General features: G+C 68.2%; 2 protein-coding genes across 2 annotated transcripts; one reads left to right on the top strand and one right to left on the bottom strand.

Annotated features, from left to right (window-relative positions):
* Positions 1-1,044: 1,044 nt before the first annotated feature.
* On the bottom strand, positions 1,045-3,190 carry LOC121079038 (WAP four-disulfide core domain protein 2-like). The gene is made up of 4 exons (XM_040575888.1): positions 2,992-3,190; positions 2,610-2,744; positions 1,333-1,485; positions 1,045-1,244 (listed from the first exon to the last, which is right to left on the bottom strand). Exons 1-3 carry the CDS (start codon positions 3,185-3,187, stop codon positions 1,334-1,336), a joined length of 483 nt encoding a protein of 160 aa, XP_040431822.1. The 5' UTR covers positions 3,188-3,190; the 3' UTR covers positions 1,045-1,244; position 1,333.
* Positions 3,191-10,115: 6,925 nt separating this feature from the next.
* On the top strand, positions 10,116-13,136 carry LOC121079189 (WAP four-disulfide core domain protein 3-like). Its single transcript, XM_040576088.1, has 5 exons — positions 10,116-10,279; positions 10,767-10,907; positions 11,253-11,393; positions 11,477-11,878; positions 13,021-13,136. Exons 1-5 carry the CDS (start codon positions 10,177-10,179, stop codon positions 13,035-13,037), a joined length of 804 nt encoding a protein of 267 aa, XP_040432022.1. The 5' UTR covers positions 10,116-10,176; the 3' UTR covers positions 13,038-13,136.
* Positions 13,137-19,024: the final 5,888 nt, after the last annotated feature.

Here is a 19,024-nt window from a genome sequence, read left to right as displayed (position 1 = left end):
CTGGGTGGGGGCTGGCCAAGCTGCTCCTTCCCGTGGCAGCACGGTGCTGGGACCGTGGGAGCGCCGGGCGTGAACAATCTGGCCTGGGGGAGACTCCCAGGGCAGTGCCAGGCTCCTGGCCTGCGGCCGGCACATCCTCCATGCACCCTTTCCAGGTCACCGGTGACCCGCGAGCAGCCAGCCTGGGGGATGTGGGAGGCGCTCCCCAAACCCTGCTCCCTGCAAATCCCCAGTGTGGGAACGGGACGTGGGAGAGCTGGGGGAGTCTGTGCGTGCTGTCCCCACAGTGCCCACCTGATCCTCTGGGACCCTTTGGGCTGGTCTGGGGGCTCCTCAGCTCCTGCTGGCTCTGGGAGCTGGAGCAGGGTGGCCGTGAGAGGGGCAGGGAGCCAGGGCTCCTGCGGGGAGCTGCGAGGTGCACAGGAGAGCAGGGCAGGAGCAGGAGCGGGGACCAGGTCTGAGCAGGCTGGGGAGGGATGGGGCAGGGGTGGGGGCAGCGTAAGGGCAGGTTCGGGCAGGGATGGGGCAGGGACGTGTGGGGTTCCCTGCCCGTGACTCCTTCAGGCTCCTGCCATGGGCAGAGTTCCGCTGCAGGGCCGGGAGCACGTGGGGCAAGGCTGGGAGCTGCTCGTGCCATTGCGCGCACCAGCAGCACCTGGGTCCCCGTGCCACACATTCCCATCTCCCCATGCTACCACAGAGCAGAGATTAGCTCTGCTCCGCTGCACCTCATGGCCCTCTCTGAGCACGTCTGCTAACAGGCGGGGGACGTGGATGTCAGAGCAGCTGTGGGGCAGCCCTGGGCAGGGGCACAGGCTGGGGACCCTTGGAGAAATGGGGTCTGGGTTGGCCCAGAGCCCTGGGCTGCTGGAACAGCGCTGGCTTGGGGTGGGCGATTGTCTGGTGAGACCCTTCCAGATGCCACCTCTGCCAGCAAGCAGCAGCAGCTGTGCCGATTCGGGCACATTCAGGCAGGATGAGGCCAGGAGCAGTGGAGCTGCCTGGCCAGGAGCGCAGCGGGATGGAGACGCGGCCACGAGTGCAGCAGGGAGAGGCTGCTTTATTGGTGAGAGCACGGGGGGCTGCGGCGCGCCCCGAGCCGGGCCCCAGGGAGGAGGCTGAGGCTGAAGGCTCTGAGCTGGGAGCCCAGCCAGGGGGCAGGAGGGCGCGGGGGGGCCTGAATGTGCGGGCATCGCGTTGGGCAGCAGCTTCCCTGTGGCTGGGCTGGCAGGAGGAGGCTGTGCCTGCAAAGGGAGCAGAGGGCTGTCAGGGGGACGGGGGAGCGGGTCCCGTGCCACAGGAGCCCCGGGGCTGGGCGGGTGCCCGACTGACCTCAGTAGAAGGGAGTCACGCAGGAGACTTTGCCGCAGCCGTTCCTGCAGCACTTCAGGCTCCCGGGGCAGTTGGAGTCCGTCTTGCACTGGTTAACGCAGAGCCCCAGCATGGGGATCCCTGGCTTCACGGGTGGGCAGGTGCCGGGCTTCTCTGCAATGGGAAGGGCGCAGCGTGAGACCCACCGGCCGCGGCAGCAGGGGCAGGGCTGGGCGCTGCAGCTCCCGGAGCCACAGGCAAGGCCCCGACCCTGCCCGCTGACACCTGCAGCGGAGGGACCCCAGCGCGGGCTGAGGGCTCTCCCAGCCCACAGCTCTGCCCGTTGGCACTGCCACCAGCCTGGAAACCCTGGGGACGCACAGAGTCGCCCACGCGGTGTGGCAGTCCCCACGCTCAGCCCCGTACTCGGGGATGCACGGCTGGCACAGAGCATGGAGCCACGGCACGGGGCCCCAGCGGTGCCTCAGCCTCACTCTCCCCTGCTTTTGCCACAGAGAGCCCCAGCCAGGCCCTTGTGGTGCATGGCCTCAACCTGGGCCTCCGTGGGGGCACGTGTCCCACGGGCAGCCTGCACCGTGTGGGGCTCCTGCCGTGCCGTCCCCTGCCTACTGCTGCCTGCTGCTGGGCTCCCAGCTCCGCACCGCGCTGTCCTCTGCTGCGGCACAGCTGAGCCGGCTCTGTCCCTGCAGAAGGCGATGGAGGAGCCACAGCCTCTGGTTCACATCCGAGCGCTTGCATCACATCGCATCACCATCACCTCCCAAATCCTGTGTCCGTCTGCCCAGGCAGCTCTCCGGCACGGTGAGCGTACTCCAGCAGGTGGCTGCAGGGCCGTGTCCGGCGCAGGGCTGGGGATGGTGCTGCTGGGAGACGCTCCCCAGGCTCAGGGTCGGGAGGTGGAACAGTGCAACGTCCTGGGCTGATGTGGCTGAGCAGCTAGCGGTCCCCGAGGGTGTGAGGGGGAGCAGGCACAGGCTCCCCTGCCCTCTGCACCAACCCCGGCAGTGCCTGGGGAGGCTGCTCAGAACCCCCCCGTGCTGCTGGGAGGAGGAAGGGGCGAGCGTGGCCAGCGCCAGCTGGGGCAGGGGGCGCGCCGTGCCAGGCGGCCACCCCGCTGGAGGACACCCTGATCCCGCAGGGCCCCACAACCATGCTGCAGCCAGAGACACAACGGGCACCCAGGCCCACGCTGCTGCCAAGCCCCGGGAGCCCCGGTGCTGTCAGCTCCCGGGAGCAGGGCTTGCAGCAGCCCCGGGGCTGGGGCAGGGGACCGTTACCGTTGGGCTCCTGGCAGGCCTTGCCACAGGCCGCCGGGCAGCACTTGAGGGTGCTCTCGCAGTCGCCATCGGACTGGCACCCCACTGTGCAGTTCGCTTCTTCTGTCGCTGGGTCCGGGCACACGCCGGCTTTCGCTGAAAGGCAAAGGCACACGGTGTGGGTGGGCACGGGGCTGCTGGCCCTGCAGCAGGGCAAGGGCTGCCGTCTGGAGGCGGGAGATGCTGCTTCCAGCCCCTGGGTTGGCGCCAGGGATGCTGCTGAGCACAGCCCTGCTGGGCGCTGGCTGGGGTCTCCGGCCCTGGACCCCATCTCCGGCAGGCCCTGGGGCTGGGAGCGATGCCGGCTGCTCGCACGGGGCCGGGGCCGTGCGCTCATACTCACTCGTGACATTCTGGGCGGATGCTGGCGGCAGCTCTGCCCAGAGAACCAGGAGCCCTGCGAGGACGAGCACGCTGCTGGCCTTGGGCATGGTGCAGGGGAGCCGGCTCTGCGCGTGCAGGGCCACCCCGCTGGGCTTTAAGCTCCTCTCCAGGTGGGGCCGGCCAGGCGGGAGGGGACTGCCTTCCGGGTGGCTCATAAGGAACTGGCCTGGCCAGGCTCCCCCTTCGTGCCGTTGCACAATCCCCAAGTATCAGGTATCTGCTCGCTCCTGGCTGCCGACCAGGAAGTAGAAGCCTCGAGCAGAGCGGGCGTCTCGCAGAAAACTTGCCCGGCAGGAACAGCCGCCAAGCGCCGCGCGCTGCATCGCCCGCTGCGGCACGCCGGCAGCCCCCGGCCGCCCCCGGCCCCTGGTCCTGCGGGGCGCTGAGCGGTGGCGGCCCCGTCCGAGGCGGTGCTGGTCCCGCAGCACGCGGCCGGGCTGCGCTGGTAACGGCAGCAGGCGTGGGGCACACGGCGCCCGCGCTCCGACCTGTCCCGTCGCCGCCCCAGCAGCAGCCGCATGCTCGGGTGCAGCCCCCGGCCCGGGCTGCTGCTGCCCTGCGGCGGGGAGGAGCTGGCAGCACGCTCGGGGCTGCGGCTCTGCTGCCCCTGCAGCTCACCCGGCTGCTGCTCCAGCCTCTTGTTTTGTGCGGCTTTTCGTTACTTGACTGAAGAGCCCTTCAGGCTGCCCTGCACCTCCTCGGGAAGGCGCCCGGCACGCGGGGCTCACTCGTGCCTCTCCTGCAGCTCCCTCTCACCCCAACACAACCCTGTCCCGCAGCTCCCCGCTGCGCCCATGGCCTCCAGCAGCCCCGGGGATTCAGCCTGGCCTGGTGGCAGCACTGCTGGGGGGTTGGTTGGCAGGAGCGAGCCCCCCCCCGCCATGTGCATGGTGCTGCAGGCACGGTGCTGCAGGCACGGCGGTGCGGGGGCTGAGCAGCCCCAGGCCCCCTCTGCCGCACACCCTCCTGCAGCCCATACGCCAGCTGTCGGCATTCCTGGGTAGCTGGCAGTGCTCGGCAGCACCAAGCCAGGCTGTGTTTGCCCAGGCCCAGCGAGCCAAGCAATCGAAATCACCCCGTGTGGCTGCCCGGCTCTCATCAGTGTTTGCCGCTCAGCCACTTCGTGGTCATCTACAAGTGCTACTGCAGTGGATTTAATTCCCTCAGGGTCCAGCACTGTGCTGGGGGCCCCAGGGACCTCAGACCCTTTGCTCACAGCTGCCAGATTTGGCTCAGAGCGTTTGGCTCAGTCACAGGGGTACGACGTGAGTGCCTCTCCATGGTGCCAGTGCTGCCTGGCTGCAGGGCTTGGGCTGGACCCGCTCTGCCAGGGGGGCACCCAGAGCCTCCCCGGCCCTGTCCTGGGTACGGCCCCAGGCTGGGCCTCTCCTCCACAGGGTGGGGGGTGAGAGCGGGGCCCTCCTGCGGGATGTGCCCTCAGCACTGCACCGGGTGGCTCAAGAGGCAGCCCCAGCTCTGGGCTGGAGCATCCTGGAGCCCTGTGCAGGCGCAGGGCTGCGTGGGCTCAGGTGGTCCCCGCTCCAAGGTCACGAGCTGTTTGTCTCGACCAGTGTCTGTTTCCAAGTAATTTAACCCCACAGTCAACAATGCAGCAAGGTGTGGAGCTACAGTAAATCAGTAACTGTTTGCGTTTGCCTGCGGTCCCCTCCCCAGCGTGGGTGTTTATGCAGTAACAGGAGCCGGAGCTGACACCAGTGCCACGCTGCCTGCGGGACGCTCGCTGCGTTTCATCGCTGTTGCAGCGGGGGCAGCCCTGGGGCGCAGCGGGGACAGGGTCACGGCCATCAGCCTGTGCCCTCGGGGCTCTCACCGCACAGTGGCTGCATGCTGGGGAGCGGGCAGGCAGGGCCTGGGCCCCCGGGGCGGTCCGAGCTCTGAACATGGCTTTTGAGCAGGGCTCTGGCCACCAAAGAGGGGTTCGGCACCGGGGTTTGGGCAGGGCAGGCGGCCACCCCATCGCCCCCGCCCGCGGCGCAGCCGGGCAGTGCAGCCGGAGGTGTTCCTGCAGCGCCTGCGGCCCGGCCCCGCTGGGGATGCGCTGCGGGGAACGGCTCTGAGCCGGTGCTCCCAGCCCGGGCAGACTGCGGGGCGGAAACAAAGGAGCTCCCCGAATAAAGGCGGCCTTGTTGCAGCCGCTGGCTCCCATGCCAGGGGCACGGCGCTCCGGAGGCCGGGGCAGAACGGGGGTGGTAGCTCGGCGATGTGAGCATTGCCCCCGACACCGAGCTGAGGGAGCAGCGCGTCCCTGCCCCGTGCTGCGCAGGGACGAAGCCCGGCCGACCCAAAGCTGGCTCTCCCGGGGCTGGGCACAGCGGGGGCCGGGCAGGGGGCAGCGCGCTGCTGCAGGTCCAGTGCTGCCCACCCAGCAGCTCCAGGGACCCACCACTATCCACGCTGCTGCACCTGTGCTGGAGCTGCCAGCAGCGCCTGCCTTTGAGGTTTATCACTCTGTTCAGTTGGCTGATCCTATAACTGCTCTTATCGTCCCCTTTGGCTCGTAAAGTCTGCAGAGTGCAGGGTTTCCTGGGTACTGGTGGTGAGTGAGGTGGAGCTGGAGGGCTGTGAACGTGCAGGTGCCAGCAGACAAGCTGCACCACAGCAGCCGCCACCATGGAGGACAGGAGCAGACGGGAGCCCAGAAATGCACTTGTGGCAGGGGACAAGGAAGAAACCACGGAGGGAGCCGTGGGGAGCAGGGCGAGGTGCCTGCAGGTTTGCCTGGAGGTGATACCTTGACCCCCGCGGGACTCTGCTGAGCGCCTGCTCCGGCTGGATCTGCCTGCAGCCAGCAGGAGCAGCTGGAGAGGGACTGAGCATGCTGGTGTCAGGCTGGGCGGCAGGGCGAGCAGCTGCGCTGGCTCCAGCCCACGCAGTCGGCATCATTTTCCGGGAGACAGAAATACTTTGGCTCCCATCGCCCACGCACCGCGTTTGGGATGCTGCCGTCCTTGCCCCGGCTCTGCCAGGTGCTTCCTCGACAGAGGCTGAGGACAGCCCCGATGGTTCAGGGGGCTCCCTGAGGCTCTGGCAGTCAGCCCTGTGCCAAGGCACGTCCTGGGCAGGATCCTGGCGGAGGGCTCGGAGGCAGCAGCCCTGCACCCCAACCAGCTCTTCCCACAGCAGCGGGTGGCAGCGCCCTCGGTGCAGACCCCGCCACACGCCGTGCCCAAGCCCCCGGGTGACCGCAGCTACTCTGCAGGTGGCAGGGAAGGTGCCCAGGTCACATCTCCTCCCTCGTGGGAGCACAGTGAGCGATTAAAGGGGAGCGTTGCTGCGCCAGGCAGGGTGCCCCAGGGTGGGCAGGGGCACAGCGTGGCAGCACGGCAGCTGCCCGCCCTCCCCATGCCAACACAAGGGGACGGGGCGAAACGCGGACACCCCTTCCTCTGGGCTCTGGCAACCTGCAGCTCTGGGGCTTCCTTGGCAGAGGACAGCTGTGTTCACAGGCTGATGCCTGGGGAATTCTCTGCCCCTCTGGGGCCGGCGGTCCCACCCATCGAGGTGCACCCACGGGCAGGAGGGCTCCCTCCGTGCTCCCATGGTCACCAAGCCCTCCTCGCCCCTGCGCTGCCTGCACGGCACAGACCTCGGTGGCCCCCCTCGGGGCTGCGGAGCCAGCAGGCAGTGCCTGGCCCCAGCCTGTCACAGGTGCCCGGGCTCTGCACCGCCGCGATGGTGCTACCTGCTCGCCCAGCCGTCAGCCCGGCGTGGGAGCCCAGCCTGTGCCAGCCCCGCAGCGCCCCGCTCTGCGGCACCCCGAGAGCCACGGGGACCCCCTGCACTCACCCATGTTCCCGGTGGCCGTGGCGGCCGGCTGCAGCTGCGTGCACAGGGCAAGGATACCCACAAGCAAAATGCTGGCGGCTTTCATGGTGCTCCCCGAGGACGCCGACGGCTGGTGTGGGTCAGCAGGGGTTTATATCCGCGCGGGGTTGGGGAGGGGCTGCCACGCACATAACCTTTGGGTACTGAAACTCTCAGTGCGTTTCGCAGCTGTGCCCGAGGCAGCAGCAGCTCTGTGTCGTGCTATTACCTGAGAAATCATTTACTATGGCCCCATCCCAGCCCCAGCAGCCAGGCTGCAGCCAGGGTGGGGACATGAGCACCCAACAGGCATCCTGCCCTTGGGGGAAACATGGGCCATGAGCCAGGGCCCCAGGAAGCCCAGATGAAGGGGCTGGATCTCTCCAGCTTGGAGAAGAGGTGACAGAGGGGACAGGAGGGCAGCCAACAAAGAGCAGTCTCCTCGCCAGAGCTGTGGGACTCATCACTGCAGATGTCAAATGTTGCCCGGGTTTGGAAAGAGATGAGACAAGCTTATGGGACAGGAGCCTGGTGTGGGACTGTAGAAGGACACTCACCCCAAGGTGATGGCCATGCTGGCAGCATGGCACAGGGGCGTTTTGGGACAGAGCGGCTGGGGGTCTGCCCAGGGCTGTGCCCACCCTGGAGAGCTGGCGCCTGCGTGCCCCAGCCTGGTCCTTTTCCCCCATCCAGCTGCATCCGCCTGCAGAGCCACGGGTGACCGGCTCCTCATCGGTGAGCATGGCCCGAGGGGGAGCAGAGCGTGGGAAGCTGGTGTGACGTGCGAGGCTGGGAGCACCCACTCACCCTGTGCCATGTACCGTGCACCATTCCTGTGCGGGGACAGGCGGGCTGGGTGCCGTCACACCGGCGGGCTGGGCGCGGGCAGCGGCGGGGCCATGTCCCGGCAGACGGCGCGGCTGGGTGCTGCGGCGGGGTCACCACCGGGGCTGCCGCTCACCCGGCCATGCGCGGGGATGGGAGGAATGGGGCAGCCAGCAGGCAGGGAGGCTCGCGGGTGCCAAGGCGGATGCCGGCCGCAGGGGCTGCCCCAGGGTGCATACTGCTGCCTCCAGACACCTGCGACTGGGAGGGGACGCCCGAGGTTAACGGCGCGGGGAGATTACAGAGAGCCCGGCGCAGCCAAGCGTGCGAAGGGTGAGCGGTGCCGAGGACGAGGTGTGCTCCAAGCCTGCTGGGCCCTGCGGCACTGCTGCTGCTGCGCCCCGTGTCTCTGTAGCGGGAGATGCTGCCGAGGGTGCGCAGACCCACGCGGGAACCCCATGTCCCTGCCTGCGACCTTCATGTCCCCGCCAGGCACTGCACGTGGCGCTGCGGCCGATCCGCCCCCAGGCTGCTCTTGCTGGTGGTGGCGGGGCTTGCCCACGGGCAGAGGCACCCAGCTCGCTGGGCTCGGCAAGCAGGAGCCGCACAGGGGCTGGGAAAGGAGGCACATGCACCGAGAGCGGTGCCCCCAGCATGGCTGCGGGTGCACGGGGGCTGCAGGTGGCAGCTCCGGCCACGGGGCTGGGTGCAGGTTTGGGGGTGCAGCTGGGCGGGTGGGGCTGCAAAGAGGCGCCTGGGGGGCAGCCTGAGGCTGCGGTGGATGGAGAGGGGCAGGCCCTGGCTTCGGCCAGGTGGACAGGGCTTTGGTGGAAGGGGCCTGTTCTCTGTCCCACCCGGTGCGGTGTGCCAGAGGTGCGGTGCCGGGCATGGAGAGCGAGGCCTCGGCTGGGGACCAGGTGCGTGGGAGGGGGGGAACCGCTCCCTGCCCGGGCTCTTCTCAGCCCACCTGAAAACAGGCATCTTTGTGCTGGGGCCGGCATGATCTCAGCTGTCTCACGGGAGGGATACACCTTCCCGGTCCTATTTCCCTGCTCGGAAATTCCTGTTTGCGTCATTCACCCTTCGAGCAGCCAAATGCGCTCGTTGCTGGAGGGACTGGGTCTGAAACAAAGGGAACCCGGAGCAAGGAACCCGCGCCCGTCAGCGCAGCCCCAGCCCTGTCCCCGCGCACAGCCCGCTCAGCGGCGCTCAGCACCGCGCTGCCTTCGCCTCCCGCAGCGGCACCGCTCCTGCGGCTCCCGGCTGGGCGCCGCCCGCAGCCTCCCCCTCGTCCTCCGGGGGCTGCGGGGCCGGGGCCGCCGTTAGCGGGGCGGGGCGGGGCGGGGCGTGCGGCTAACGGGGGCGTTTCGCCGCGTGCCCGAGCCCCGCAGCTCGCGGTGCCGTGAGGCTCCTGCGGGGCCCCCGGGCCGCGGGGCCCCCCACGTTGCCCTGCCCTGTGCCCCGTCCCGGCCGTGCCGTGCCGGGCCATGCCGAGCCGTGCCGAGCCGGGCCATGCCGAGCCGAGCCGTGCCGAGCCGGGCCATGCCGAGCCGAGCCGAGCCGTGCCGAGCCGAGCCGAGCCGTGCCGGGCCGGGCCATGCCGAGCCGAGCCGTGCCGAGCCGTGCCGAGCCGTGCCGGGCCGGGCCATGCCGAGCCGAGCCGTGCCGAGCCGTGCCGAGCCGAGCCGTGCCGAGCCGTGCCGAGCCGAGCCGAGCCGTGCCGAGCCGGGCCATGCCGAGCCGAGCCGAGCCGTGCCGGGCCGGGCCATGCCGAGCCGAGCCGTGCCGAGCCGTGCCGAGCCGAGCCGTGCCGAGCCGTGCCGAGCCGAGCCGAGCCGTGCCGAGCCGGGCCATGCCGAGCCGAGCCGAGCCGTGCCGAGCCGAGCCGAGCCGTGCCGGGCCGGGCCATGCCGAGCCGAGCCGTGCCGAGCCGTGCCGAGCCGAGCCGAGCCGTGCCGGGCCGGGCCATGCCGAGCCGAGCCGTGCCGAGCCGAGCCGTGCCCGCGGGGCTGCCGGGGCTCCTCGCCCGCGCCCCGCTCGGCAGCCGCCAGGTGAGGCTGTTGCTCCGCCAAAGCGGGCGCGGCGGCGGCGGGGCGCTGCTCGGCTCTGCCCGGCCCCGCGCTGAGCCCGCCCGTGCTGAGCCGTGCCGCGGGCCGTGTCCCGGGTCGGGCTGGGCCGAGGCGTGCCCCGTGCCGGGCCGGGCCCCGTGTCCCTTGTTCCGTGTCCCGTGTCGTGCCACATCCCGTGTCGTGTCATGTCCGGGCCGTGCCGTGCCGTGTCCCGTGCCGGGCCGTGCCCCGTGTCCCGCGCCCCGTGTCGTGCCACATCCCGTGTCGTGTCATGTCCCGTGCCGGGCCGTGCCGTGCCCCGTGCTGTCCGGTGCTGTCCCGTGCCGGGGAGGGGCAGGAGCCCGGCGCGCGTTGCGCAAGGCCCGGGGCAGGGCTCGGGGCTCTACAAAAGCTCCGCGGGGCGCGGGCGTTGCGAGGGCAGCGCCATGAAGCCGGGGTCGCTGCTGTCGCTGCTGTCGCTGGTGCTGCTGGTGGCCCTCCTGGCCCCCCGGGGCGAGTGCCGGCCGGACTCGGAGCTCGTCCTGGCAGGTGAGCCCGCGGGGCCGTGTGGCGGGGGCACGGCTGGAGCGGACGGCCTCGAAGGTCTTCTCCAACCCCGACGCCTCGGTCGTTCTGCGGCCCCTCCGCCCCTCGCCCCCGGTCAGGGCGCGGCCGTGGGGCCAGAGCTGGGCCGTGACGCTGGGTCCAGACCAGGCTGTCCCCACTGCTGGGACGAGGGAAAACCTGCTCTAGACCCCAAAGCCAGAACGGAGGTCTGGTGCTGCAGTGCCGGAATAAGGGGTGGTGGCGGGTTTGGAGCATCTCCAGTGGCTCTCGCAGCAGCGGCGTTTCCGGCAGGCGCTTTGCGACGCTTCGTGTACCCACACTGCTGCCGGGCGCTGGGTGCCAAGGGCAGCACGAGACCTGCTCTCTGCTGCGGGGCAGAGCTGCTCCTGGCTGCAGGGGCCAGGCTGGGGGCTGTGCCTGGGCTGGGGACTCTGCCTGCCTGCTGTAACCACCCCCCTCGCCCTCCTAGGGAAGCTTGGCCAGTGCCCTGCACCCAGGAAGACCCCCAAAAGCTCCTGCGGCTACTTCTGCTCTACGGATGAGGACTGCCCGGGCAGCGAACGCTGCTGCAGCAACGGCTGTGGACAAGAGTGCAGGCTCCCCATTGGAGGTGAGGGGGTCCCGTCCCCCGGCAGCCCCCTGTGGCCCTGAGGGAGCCTGTGCTCTGCTCTCTGGGTGGGGGCTGAGCTGGGTCCTGCCAGCCCCTGCACCCCATCCTGGCACGGGGCTGGGATGCGCTGGTCTGTGCTCCTCCGAGCTCTGCCTGTGGGGGCATCTCTCACAAGGGCTGGTGTGGGGCCCCTGCACGCCGTCTCCCCCACTCTCAGCCCCTCTGGTGGGGGGACCCAGGGGTGCCCACTGCTCCCTGCCTGCAGAACCTGGGGCTGGGTTGGGCTGGGTGTGGGCGCGGGCGGGGAGGGACTGGCAGGGCCCTGACCCCACCGGGCACCCCCAGGAAAGGCAGGTTTCTGCCCCCGGCTGGCCCCTGACATGATGACCATCTGCCTGGTGGAGTGCGGCAGCGACAGCGACTGCAAGGGCAACGAGAAGTGCTGCAGCATGGGCTGCCACGTCCATTGCGTGCGGCCGGTGCCAGGTAAGGGTGGCCAGGGGCTTGGCGGGAGGGGGGGCTTGGCCCGGACAGACCCTGTGGACACGAGTCTTTCTCCTTACCCGCAGCCAAACCAGGCGTCTGTCCCAAGAGAAAGGTGCTGCAGACCTTAGTCCGTTGCAACAGCACCTGCAGCGACGACACCGACTGTCCCGGCAACAACAAGTGCTGCTTCACGGGCTGCAGCCGCGGCTGCATGCCTCCGGCCAGACGTAGCAGCTACAACCCGGCTGCCGTCCTGCTGGGCTGGGGCTGGGGCTGCCGCCAGTGTCCTGCTCTCGTCGCCAGCCCCGTGCTCCAAAGTGACATCTGCCGCTTGCCCCCGGAGCACGGCCCGTGCAGGGGACACTTCCATCGCTACGCCTACAACCCTGCCACGGGGACGTGCCGGGTGTTCTTGTATGGCGGCTGCAGAGGGAACGCCAACAACTTCGAGACCCTGAAGGAGTGCCAGCGGGTCTGCCAGAGGGGTGAGAGGAGGGCGCTGGGCTGGGCTGGACTGGGCTGGACTGGGCTGGACTGGGCTGCTCCTGCCCAGGCGGAGCAGGGGCCGGTGGCAGGGTGGGAGCGTGGAGCCGCGTTGCTCCGCAGCCAGCTCCGGGGAGGCGCGGGCGGGGGCCGAGCAGTTCTGAAGGATGTGAAGGGTAACGGAGCGTGCAGGCGGCTGCTGCTGAGAGCTGCCCGACGTGAACCCGCTGAAAGCACCCTCGCAGGTCCCGGTGCCGCGGTGGTCCTGGGGCCACCCACCCCTCCCCGCCTCCCGGTGCTCCCCATGCCACCGGTGCCTGGGGTCAGCTCTCCCCGGCGGTGTCGGTCTCGAGCCTGCGGGTGGCTGGGCAGCCCCGAGCCCCTTCCCGCTGCCCACCCGCCTGCTGCAGCCGGGCTGTGCCGCAGTGGGACCACAGCAGGGAGGCAGCAGCTGCGCTCACCCGGCCACCGCGCGCCTGGGCACCACGCGGGGACTCCGTGCGCTTCTGCTCGGTGATTTCAATCAGCACGCAGCTCCGCCCTGGGAGCGGCGCTTGTCTTTGGTGAGAACTAGGCGATACTGTTAGGAATAATAATTTCGCAGCCTGATTATCAAAATATGAAACCTGCCAATCCTAGGCTCTCAGCCTGCACAGGAGGGACGAAAAAGGCGCGCTCCTTGCAGGTTGCCTTCCCGTTTCTGTGCCAAATGCTTTTGGCACGAGGCGTGCACTGGGGAGAGCAGGCTTGGAGGGGGAGGCTGGCAGTGCCACAACGGCCCCCGTGGCGGGGAGGCAGCACCCTGTGGGTGCTCTCTGGGTTGTGACACTTGTTTCCTAGCACAGCCGCGGGCGGTTGGGGCTGTTGGTGGTTGAACGGCAGCCGTGGCCGCTCCCTTCCCCTGGCACTGTGGGGTTCCGGGGAGGCTGTGGCCCTGGCGTGGCACAACAGCAGGACCAGGAGATGCTGCTGCCTCCTCGGGGCACCCGCTCCACGTCCCTGGTGGGCTGGGGCCTGGAGAAGGGGCAGCCCCGGGGTCAATGTGCTGGGGGTGAGCTGTCCTGCAGCCTGGGGCTGGCACCAGCCCCCACAGCTCCTCAGCCATGCCTGCACGCCCTGCTCACTGCCCTTCCTTTCTTCCCAGGGAGAGCCAACGAGTGACCCCGAGGGGATGCCGCAGCCCGGCCAGGTCTGCAGCGGGGCCGGCCACTGCACCCTGCCCTCTCAATAAAGCCGCCAGGATGCCTGGCTTGCAGCATCGTTGCCATCTCTCTCTTGCCTTCCCGCCGCGTCCAGGGGCTGCCAGTGGCACCATGTGGCCTCGTGCTCCCCAGCGCCGTCCTGCTCCCCCTACATCCTGGGGAGGGTGTGGGGATGGGATTGAGCCCCCCGACCCCACCGCAGACCAGGGCTGGCGGCGCTGTGCTGCCACGGAGGCTGCTGTCCAGGCAGGCGAGCTGCTGGGGTGTGGGGCCACGGCCACGGAGTGGCAGTGGGAGAGCCGGGCATCGCTCACGGACACCAGGGGCTGGTGCCAAATGGGCGGGCGATGCCCAGGGCTGGGCACAGGGAATGCCTTGGGGAGGTGCTTTCGGGAGCGCAGGGGGTGGGCTTGTGCTGTGTGTCAGACCTGCAGCACACAGACACCGCTGTGCCTGTGCCCTCCCCACGCGATGCCAGCTCTGACCACTGGCAAGCTCTGCACACAGAGATGGTGAGGAACTTGAAACAGAAAAGACAAAAACCTCCTGAAAGTGCCCATTTATTATTCAGCTCCCTCTCTCTTGGCTCCTGCTCAGCCCCAGCCTCTGCTGCGGTTGCTCCTTGGTGCAGGGCTGGAAGCCCGGGGGCAGCCTCCAGTGTCCCAGTGCCAGCACCCAGTGTCCCAGTGCCAGCACCTGGTGGCCCAGTGCCAGCACCCAGTGTCCCGGTGCCAGCCCCCGGTGTCCCAGTGCCAGCACCCAGTGTCCCGGTGCCAGCCCAGGGCCGCGGGCGCAGCGCAGGGACCCCAGCCCACACGCTTGGAGCTGCGCTTCCGAGGCACGGGGCGGGCACGGGGAAGGAAAACGAGAAGGGAACGCGCGGGGCTGCAGGGCCAGGTCATCGCGGCGCTGTCATCGAGCACCGCACGGTGCCAGGGGGCTGGGGGGGGGCTGCTGCCCGCTGCCACCCCGCGCTCAGCACCCCCCTACCTGCGCTGCCCCCATCAGTGCGGCTCTCGGGGGGTTGGCGGCAGCGGCTGCCCGGCCGCCTCCGCAGCGCGCGGCTCGATTGCAGCTCTAATAGCTGCCATCCACAACGGGGCCTCCGGCCGGGTGAGACGGGGGCGGACGGGGGGGCCGTGGCGGGCGCTGGCTGCCTGCGGGCTGGCGGCAGCCCTGGCCCCGTGCCATGCGGCGCAGCCCCGGCCAGCGGCGCGGCCGCGCGTGGCGTGCCGGCTGGCGGCACAGGGAAGGCGGCCTCCCAAAATGGGGTTTTTATTACAGCCATACATCACCGCGGCGGCCTGATGTGGGCAGACGGCGGTGATTTTTCTTCATGGTTTACAGACAAATGAGGGGAAGGAAAATTGATGTGAACTTTGCTATAGCGAGAGGTCGGGTGTGCGGGCAGGGAGCTGGCAGCGCTCGAGCTGGGGGCTGCGGGGGCCACCTGCCAGCCCCCCCCAGCTCCCCGGCCTCTGTCTGCAGGACAGACGGACGGGAGCACCGGCAGGACCGGGAGGCATCGTGTCCAGCCTGGGCACCGTGCTTGTTCCAGCCACGCATGTGCAGGGTGTGCGGATGAGGCACCGCGGTTGAGCCCCGGGCCCAGGGGGCGGCTCCCCCCCACCGCTGGGGGCTGGAGGGTGACGGGACCCCAACGTCCCCGGCCCCATCGCCCGCAGCACGGCCCTGAACGGGCGGCTGCACTCGTCCTCGCTGGGGAGGTGTCTGGGGGGGACGGGCGGGCAGGGTTATTAATTCCAGCGGACGTTCATTATCACTGCAGACGTGGCTTTGATGTGCAGCTCCAGGCTGGCTGTTGTCACAGGCTTTGGGTGAGATCTTGATTGCCCTCACCACAATTAAAGTCGCCTCCGAACACCACGGTCCTGCCTGGCATAAGATAACAGTTAATACCCGCAAATAGTGACTATCAGCTTCTCCATAAGGCCCATAAATATTAATACAATTCTAATTAGTTCCTTTAAATACATTGCCTAAATTAAGCATTTCCTCAGCAATAAATCAGCGGTGCTTCGGCATTCTGCTCGTGCACATTCAGCAGATCACAGGCTCTCGCCAGGTCCCCACTGGCCCCGTGGCCGGCCCCTGCAGTGAGCAGGGGATCGGACCCTGCAGTGACCAGGGGCTGTGCTTGGTGGTGCTGTGCTGAGCTGTGCTGAGCCGTGCCATGCTGAGCTGTGCCAGGCCCAGCCATGCTGTGCTCAGGCGGAGCTGCCGTCCCCCTGCAGCGTCACCCAGAGATCCCCAGGCTGGGCGCTGGATCCCTCTGGCAAGGTCCTCTGTCCTGAGGCAGCGAGCAGGGGAGCCCCGTGCTTCAGGCAGGGCTTTGTCAAGTGGTTGCGAGAGAGGATTTTCTAAGACGAAATATCTCCTAAGGACTCCAAAGTCATTGATATAAAAATAAACCGACTATTAGATTCAGAAGAGGAAAGGGAGCCCAGGCTTCACTGTACAAGCAAAAAGTGCCCTGTGACCTTAATCAGGAGTAATATTATTAATACATTTTCCCCCAGGTGCACCCGAAGATTTGCATTTCCAGCAATTTGCACAATAATGAGGCAAGCTGACCATGCTTCACCTCTGCAGCAATCACCTCCAAATCAATGGCAACGTGCCGGTGAGCTCATTTGGAAGCTCGCGGGCTCCAGCTGCAGCTGCGCCTGGCTTCCTGAGCGCTGCTCTTCCTCTTTCCGTGGGTGGAAACACCACGCGTCCTCCCCGCTCTCTGGTGCTGGTGGCACTGGAACAGAGCAGATACCAAACTCATTTGCTCGAGGAGAAATTAATAGTGTGAAGCCTGTAGTGGGTGATTTAAGAACTGAATTTAAAATCTCAACACAAAGAGATTTTTTTATAAGGTCAGAAGAGAGATTAAGTGCTACAGACAAGCACAGCACTTGCCATTTCAAGCATTGCTTTCGCCATAAATACTCGGGGCTGGCGCCGCGTGGCTCAGAGCCCCCTGCCCCCCGATGGGGCCGCACCGGGGCAGCGGGGGGGCACGTTGCTGCGAGTGCAGGCAGCGAGTGACATGATGGCAGCCCTCGCCGTGCCGACGTCCTCGTGGGCGCGTCCTGAGACAAGGCACAGCCGGCCCGAGGAAGGTGAGCACAAAGGGCTTCTGTCTGTGGCTGCGGCGCGGGGTCCCGACAAGCTGGAGGCACCGGCGCGAGCTGGGGCTGGGGGGGGCTGCACCCCCCGGGATGCAGGGAGTGGGGTCAGCTGTGGGCTCTGGGGGGGCCCTGCCCGCTGTGCCCCCAGCCTGTGCCACCAGGGCTGGCGCCCACCCGGCCTTCCCGGTGTGGCCAGCTCCCCATGGCAGGGACCGGGATTGATGGCAAGAGATTTGAAAGGCTCCAAATGCGGAGGTTATATCGCTGAGACACCCCCATCCATCACGAGACGCTCATTATTAAGTAACACCCTGCACGCCGGGCTGATTTCACACCTTATCTGAACCCAGCAGCTGTGCCCTAAATCCTGAGCGCCGCGACTGTCTGGAGGAATTCGGTTGCCTGTGTTTAAAATTAGTGTTAGCATCTATCATTTCCCCACACCAAATGGCTTCTGTGTCGGCACTTGGCAGAACTAATCTGTCACCGGGCTCTGTGCTGCCCAGCTCAGTACCCTCTCCGTCACTGTCACAGGACCCCTCATTGGCAAAATGTCACCCAAAGGACAAGTGCCACAGCTTGGCCTCTCCCTCCGCCCCTGTGCTCCTCTGTGCCCATCACCACGGCCGCCAGCTCCGCTCCCGGCAGGGCTGCCTCAGGCTCCAGGCTCCACGGCACGGGTGGTGCCCGCCCCGGACGGCCCCTCTGTGAGTGCCTGGGGGCTGCCCCTGCCGCTGCCCCAGCTCCGTGGGGGGGCTGCGGCAGAGCCCCCGTCTGTCTCCAGCTCCCGCCGCCTCCCTGGGCCCCCCAGGCCGGGCAGCTCCAGCGCGGGGTGCGGGATGTGAGGGTCTGGGGGTCCTGAGCCAGGGCGCGAGGTCTGGCAGCCGGGGCTGCCGAGCTCCTGCACCAGCAGGGAAGTGCCATAAATAACCTCCCATTAGCGCAGCGGCGTCGCTGTGCTGAGTGACTGATTTTGCTGGCTACATTACGGGCTTCATAAACACAGTCGTTTATTCCCAGCCTTTGCTCCACCGCCCCCGGGGCCGGGAGCCGTGCTCGCCTCTGCTCGGGAAGTGGCCGCGGCCCCGGTGCCGCGCTGGGCTCTGGGCCATCCCAAATCCCGCGGGTGTCAGCGGGGCTGAGGGTTGAGCCTGGCCACGAGCAGGTCCTCGTGGCTGTGCTCCCCCAGGGCACGCAGCTGCGGGTCCCTGTCATCAGCGTGGGGGTGAGCGGGCGCCCGTGCCGGAGCTCTGGGCCACCTCCTCGGGGGGCACCGCGCACGGCCCCGCAGCGGCACTGCCGGGCCTTGCCGACACCCGCGGGTGAGAGCCGTGACTGCTCCCTGCGGCACGGGCGCCGCCGGCAGGAGCCCCGTCCTCGCCCAGAGGGATGGAGGTGGACTCAGGCAATGCCGTCCCTCGCCGGGTGCTCCAGCCCTGCTGCAGCCAGGCACGCGGCGTGGGCACAGCCTGCCAGCCCTGCCCCGGGCACCGCAGCTTCTCACCCCATCACACCAGCTCGCCGCCTCCCGCGTGGGCCGCGGTGCCGCGGTGCCGGCCCCAAGCACGTGGCCGGGCCCCTCCTGGCCGCTGCCGCCGGCGCCTGGCGAGGAGCTGCTGCCAGGCAGGTGATGCTGGAGCTGTCGGCGTGATGAAAAGCCTCCTGCAGCAATGCAGATAACATACAAGCACAGGTCAGGCGAGGCCCGTGTAGCCCATCCATCAGGCCCAGCAGCTACAGGCGCTCCCCGTGCCACCATCTGATGCATGTTATCTGGCACAAATGCGTTTCTTCCCCCAAGGTTAAACGGATGAGTGAGGTTCAGGCAATGACAGCTCTGCTTGCCCTGCAGAGGCGATAAACGAGCTGGAAGAACCAGAGGGAAAAAAAAGGTTTGTGTGCTGTCAAATGCTCCTTTTGATGGTGCCGGCCTAGGCACTCTCCTGCAGGGTGCCGGCACGGGGCCGGTGGCAACGCGGAGCCACGCACGAGGACGGGGACCCACGATGGGGACCCACTCCCAGCGATGAGGACCGTCACAGCTGTGCGGTGCGGCCGTGTCGCTGCCGTGCGATGGGCAGGTGAGCGCGCGGTCGTTTTGGCCGAGCCCCCCTGCCCCGTGCAGGCAGCGCTGCGGGCACGGGTGGGCAAGATGCGGTGGGAACGTGGTGAGGTGGAACCGGTGGGGAGGGGGCCCCAAGGTCTGCAAGCTGGGACCCCGGGAGAGCCAAGGGTGGGGTCTCTAAACGCAGCCTGGGGCTGGGTTTCCCCCGCCCTGCTCGTTTTGGCTGCTGGCAGTTTTGCAGCGAGGTGCTGGGGCCCTGCCGGGGGGTGGTGGTGGCCCCGCGCTGCTGGAGCCCCCGCGCTGCTGGAGCCCCCATGCCTGGGGCATTTTTGCCAGCTGCAGCAGAGCCTCCGAGGTGTGTGAGGGGGGGGGGGCGCCTCCCGCGCGGCATCGCCCCATCGGGTGCCACTGCCCTCGCTCAATGTCACACTTGGAGCCTGTCAACGTGAAAAAAGGTTTGCATCCGATAAGCGATCGGGCTGTCAGCTGCGGAGTGCTGCTCGCTTGTGATTTACTGCAACGTCGCTAACGGAGCACAGATTTTTCTTAATCTAAATTGAAAACTACTCAAGTAGAAAAATAATTTCATTGCTTCATCTCGGAGGGGCGGGGGGAAGGCGGAAGCGTTGTGCCGGGGCTGGCTGGCCCGGGCTGGCTGCACTGCACTCGTGCCTTGGCTCCCGTGCCCCGTGCTGCCGGTTCGGCCCCGTGCCACGAGCCACTGGCACCACCGGAGGAACG

This window comes from Cygnus olor, chromosome 16, assembly GCF_009769625.2.
Source record: "Cygnus olor isolate bCygOlo1 chromosome 16, bCygOlo1.pri.v2, whole genome shotgun sequence".
NCBI classification, from domain to species: Eukaryota; Metazoa; Chordata; class Aves; order Anseriformes; family Anatidae; genus Cygnus; species Cygnus olor.
The sequence above is the reverse complement of the archived record's forward strand: the minus strand, read 5'-3'. Positions and strand labels throughout refer to the sequence as shown.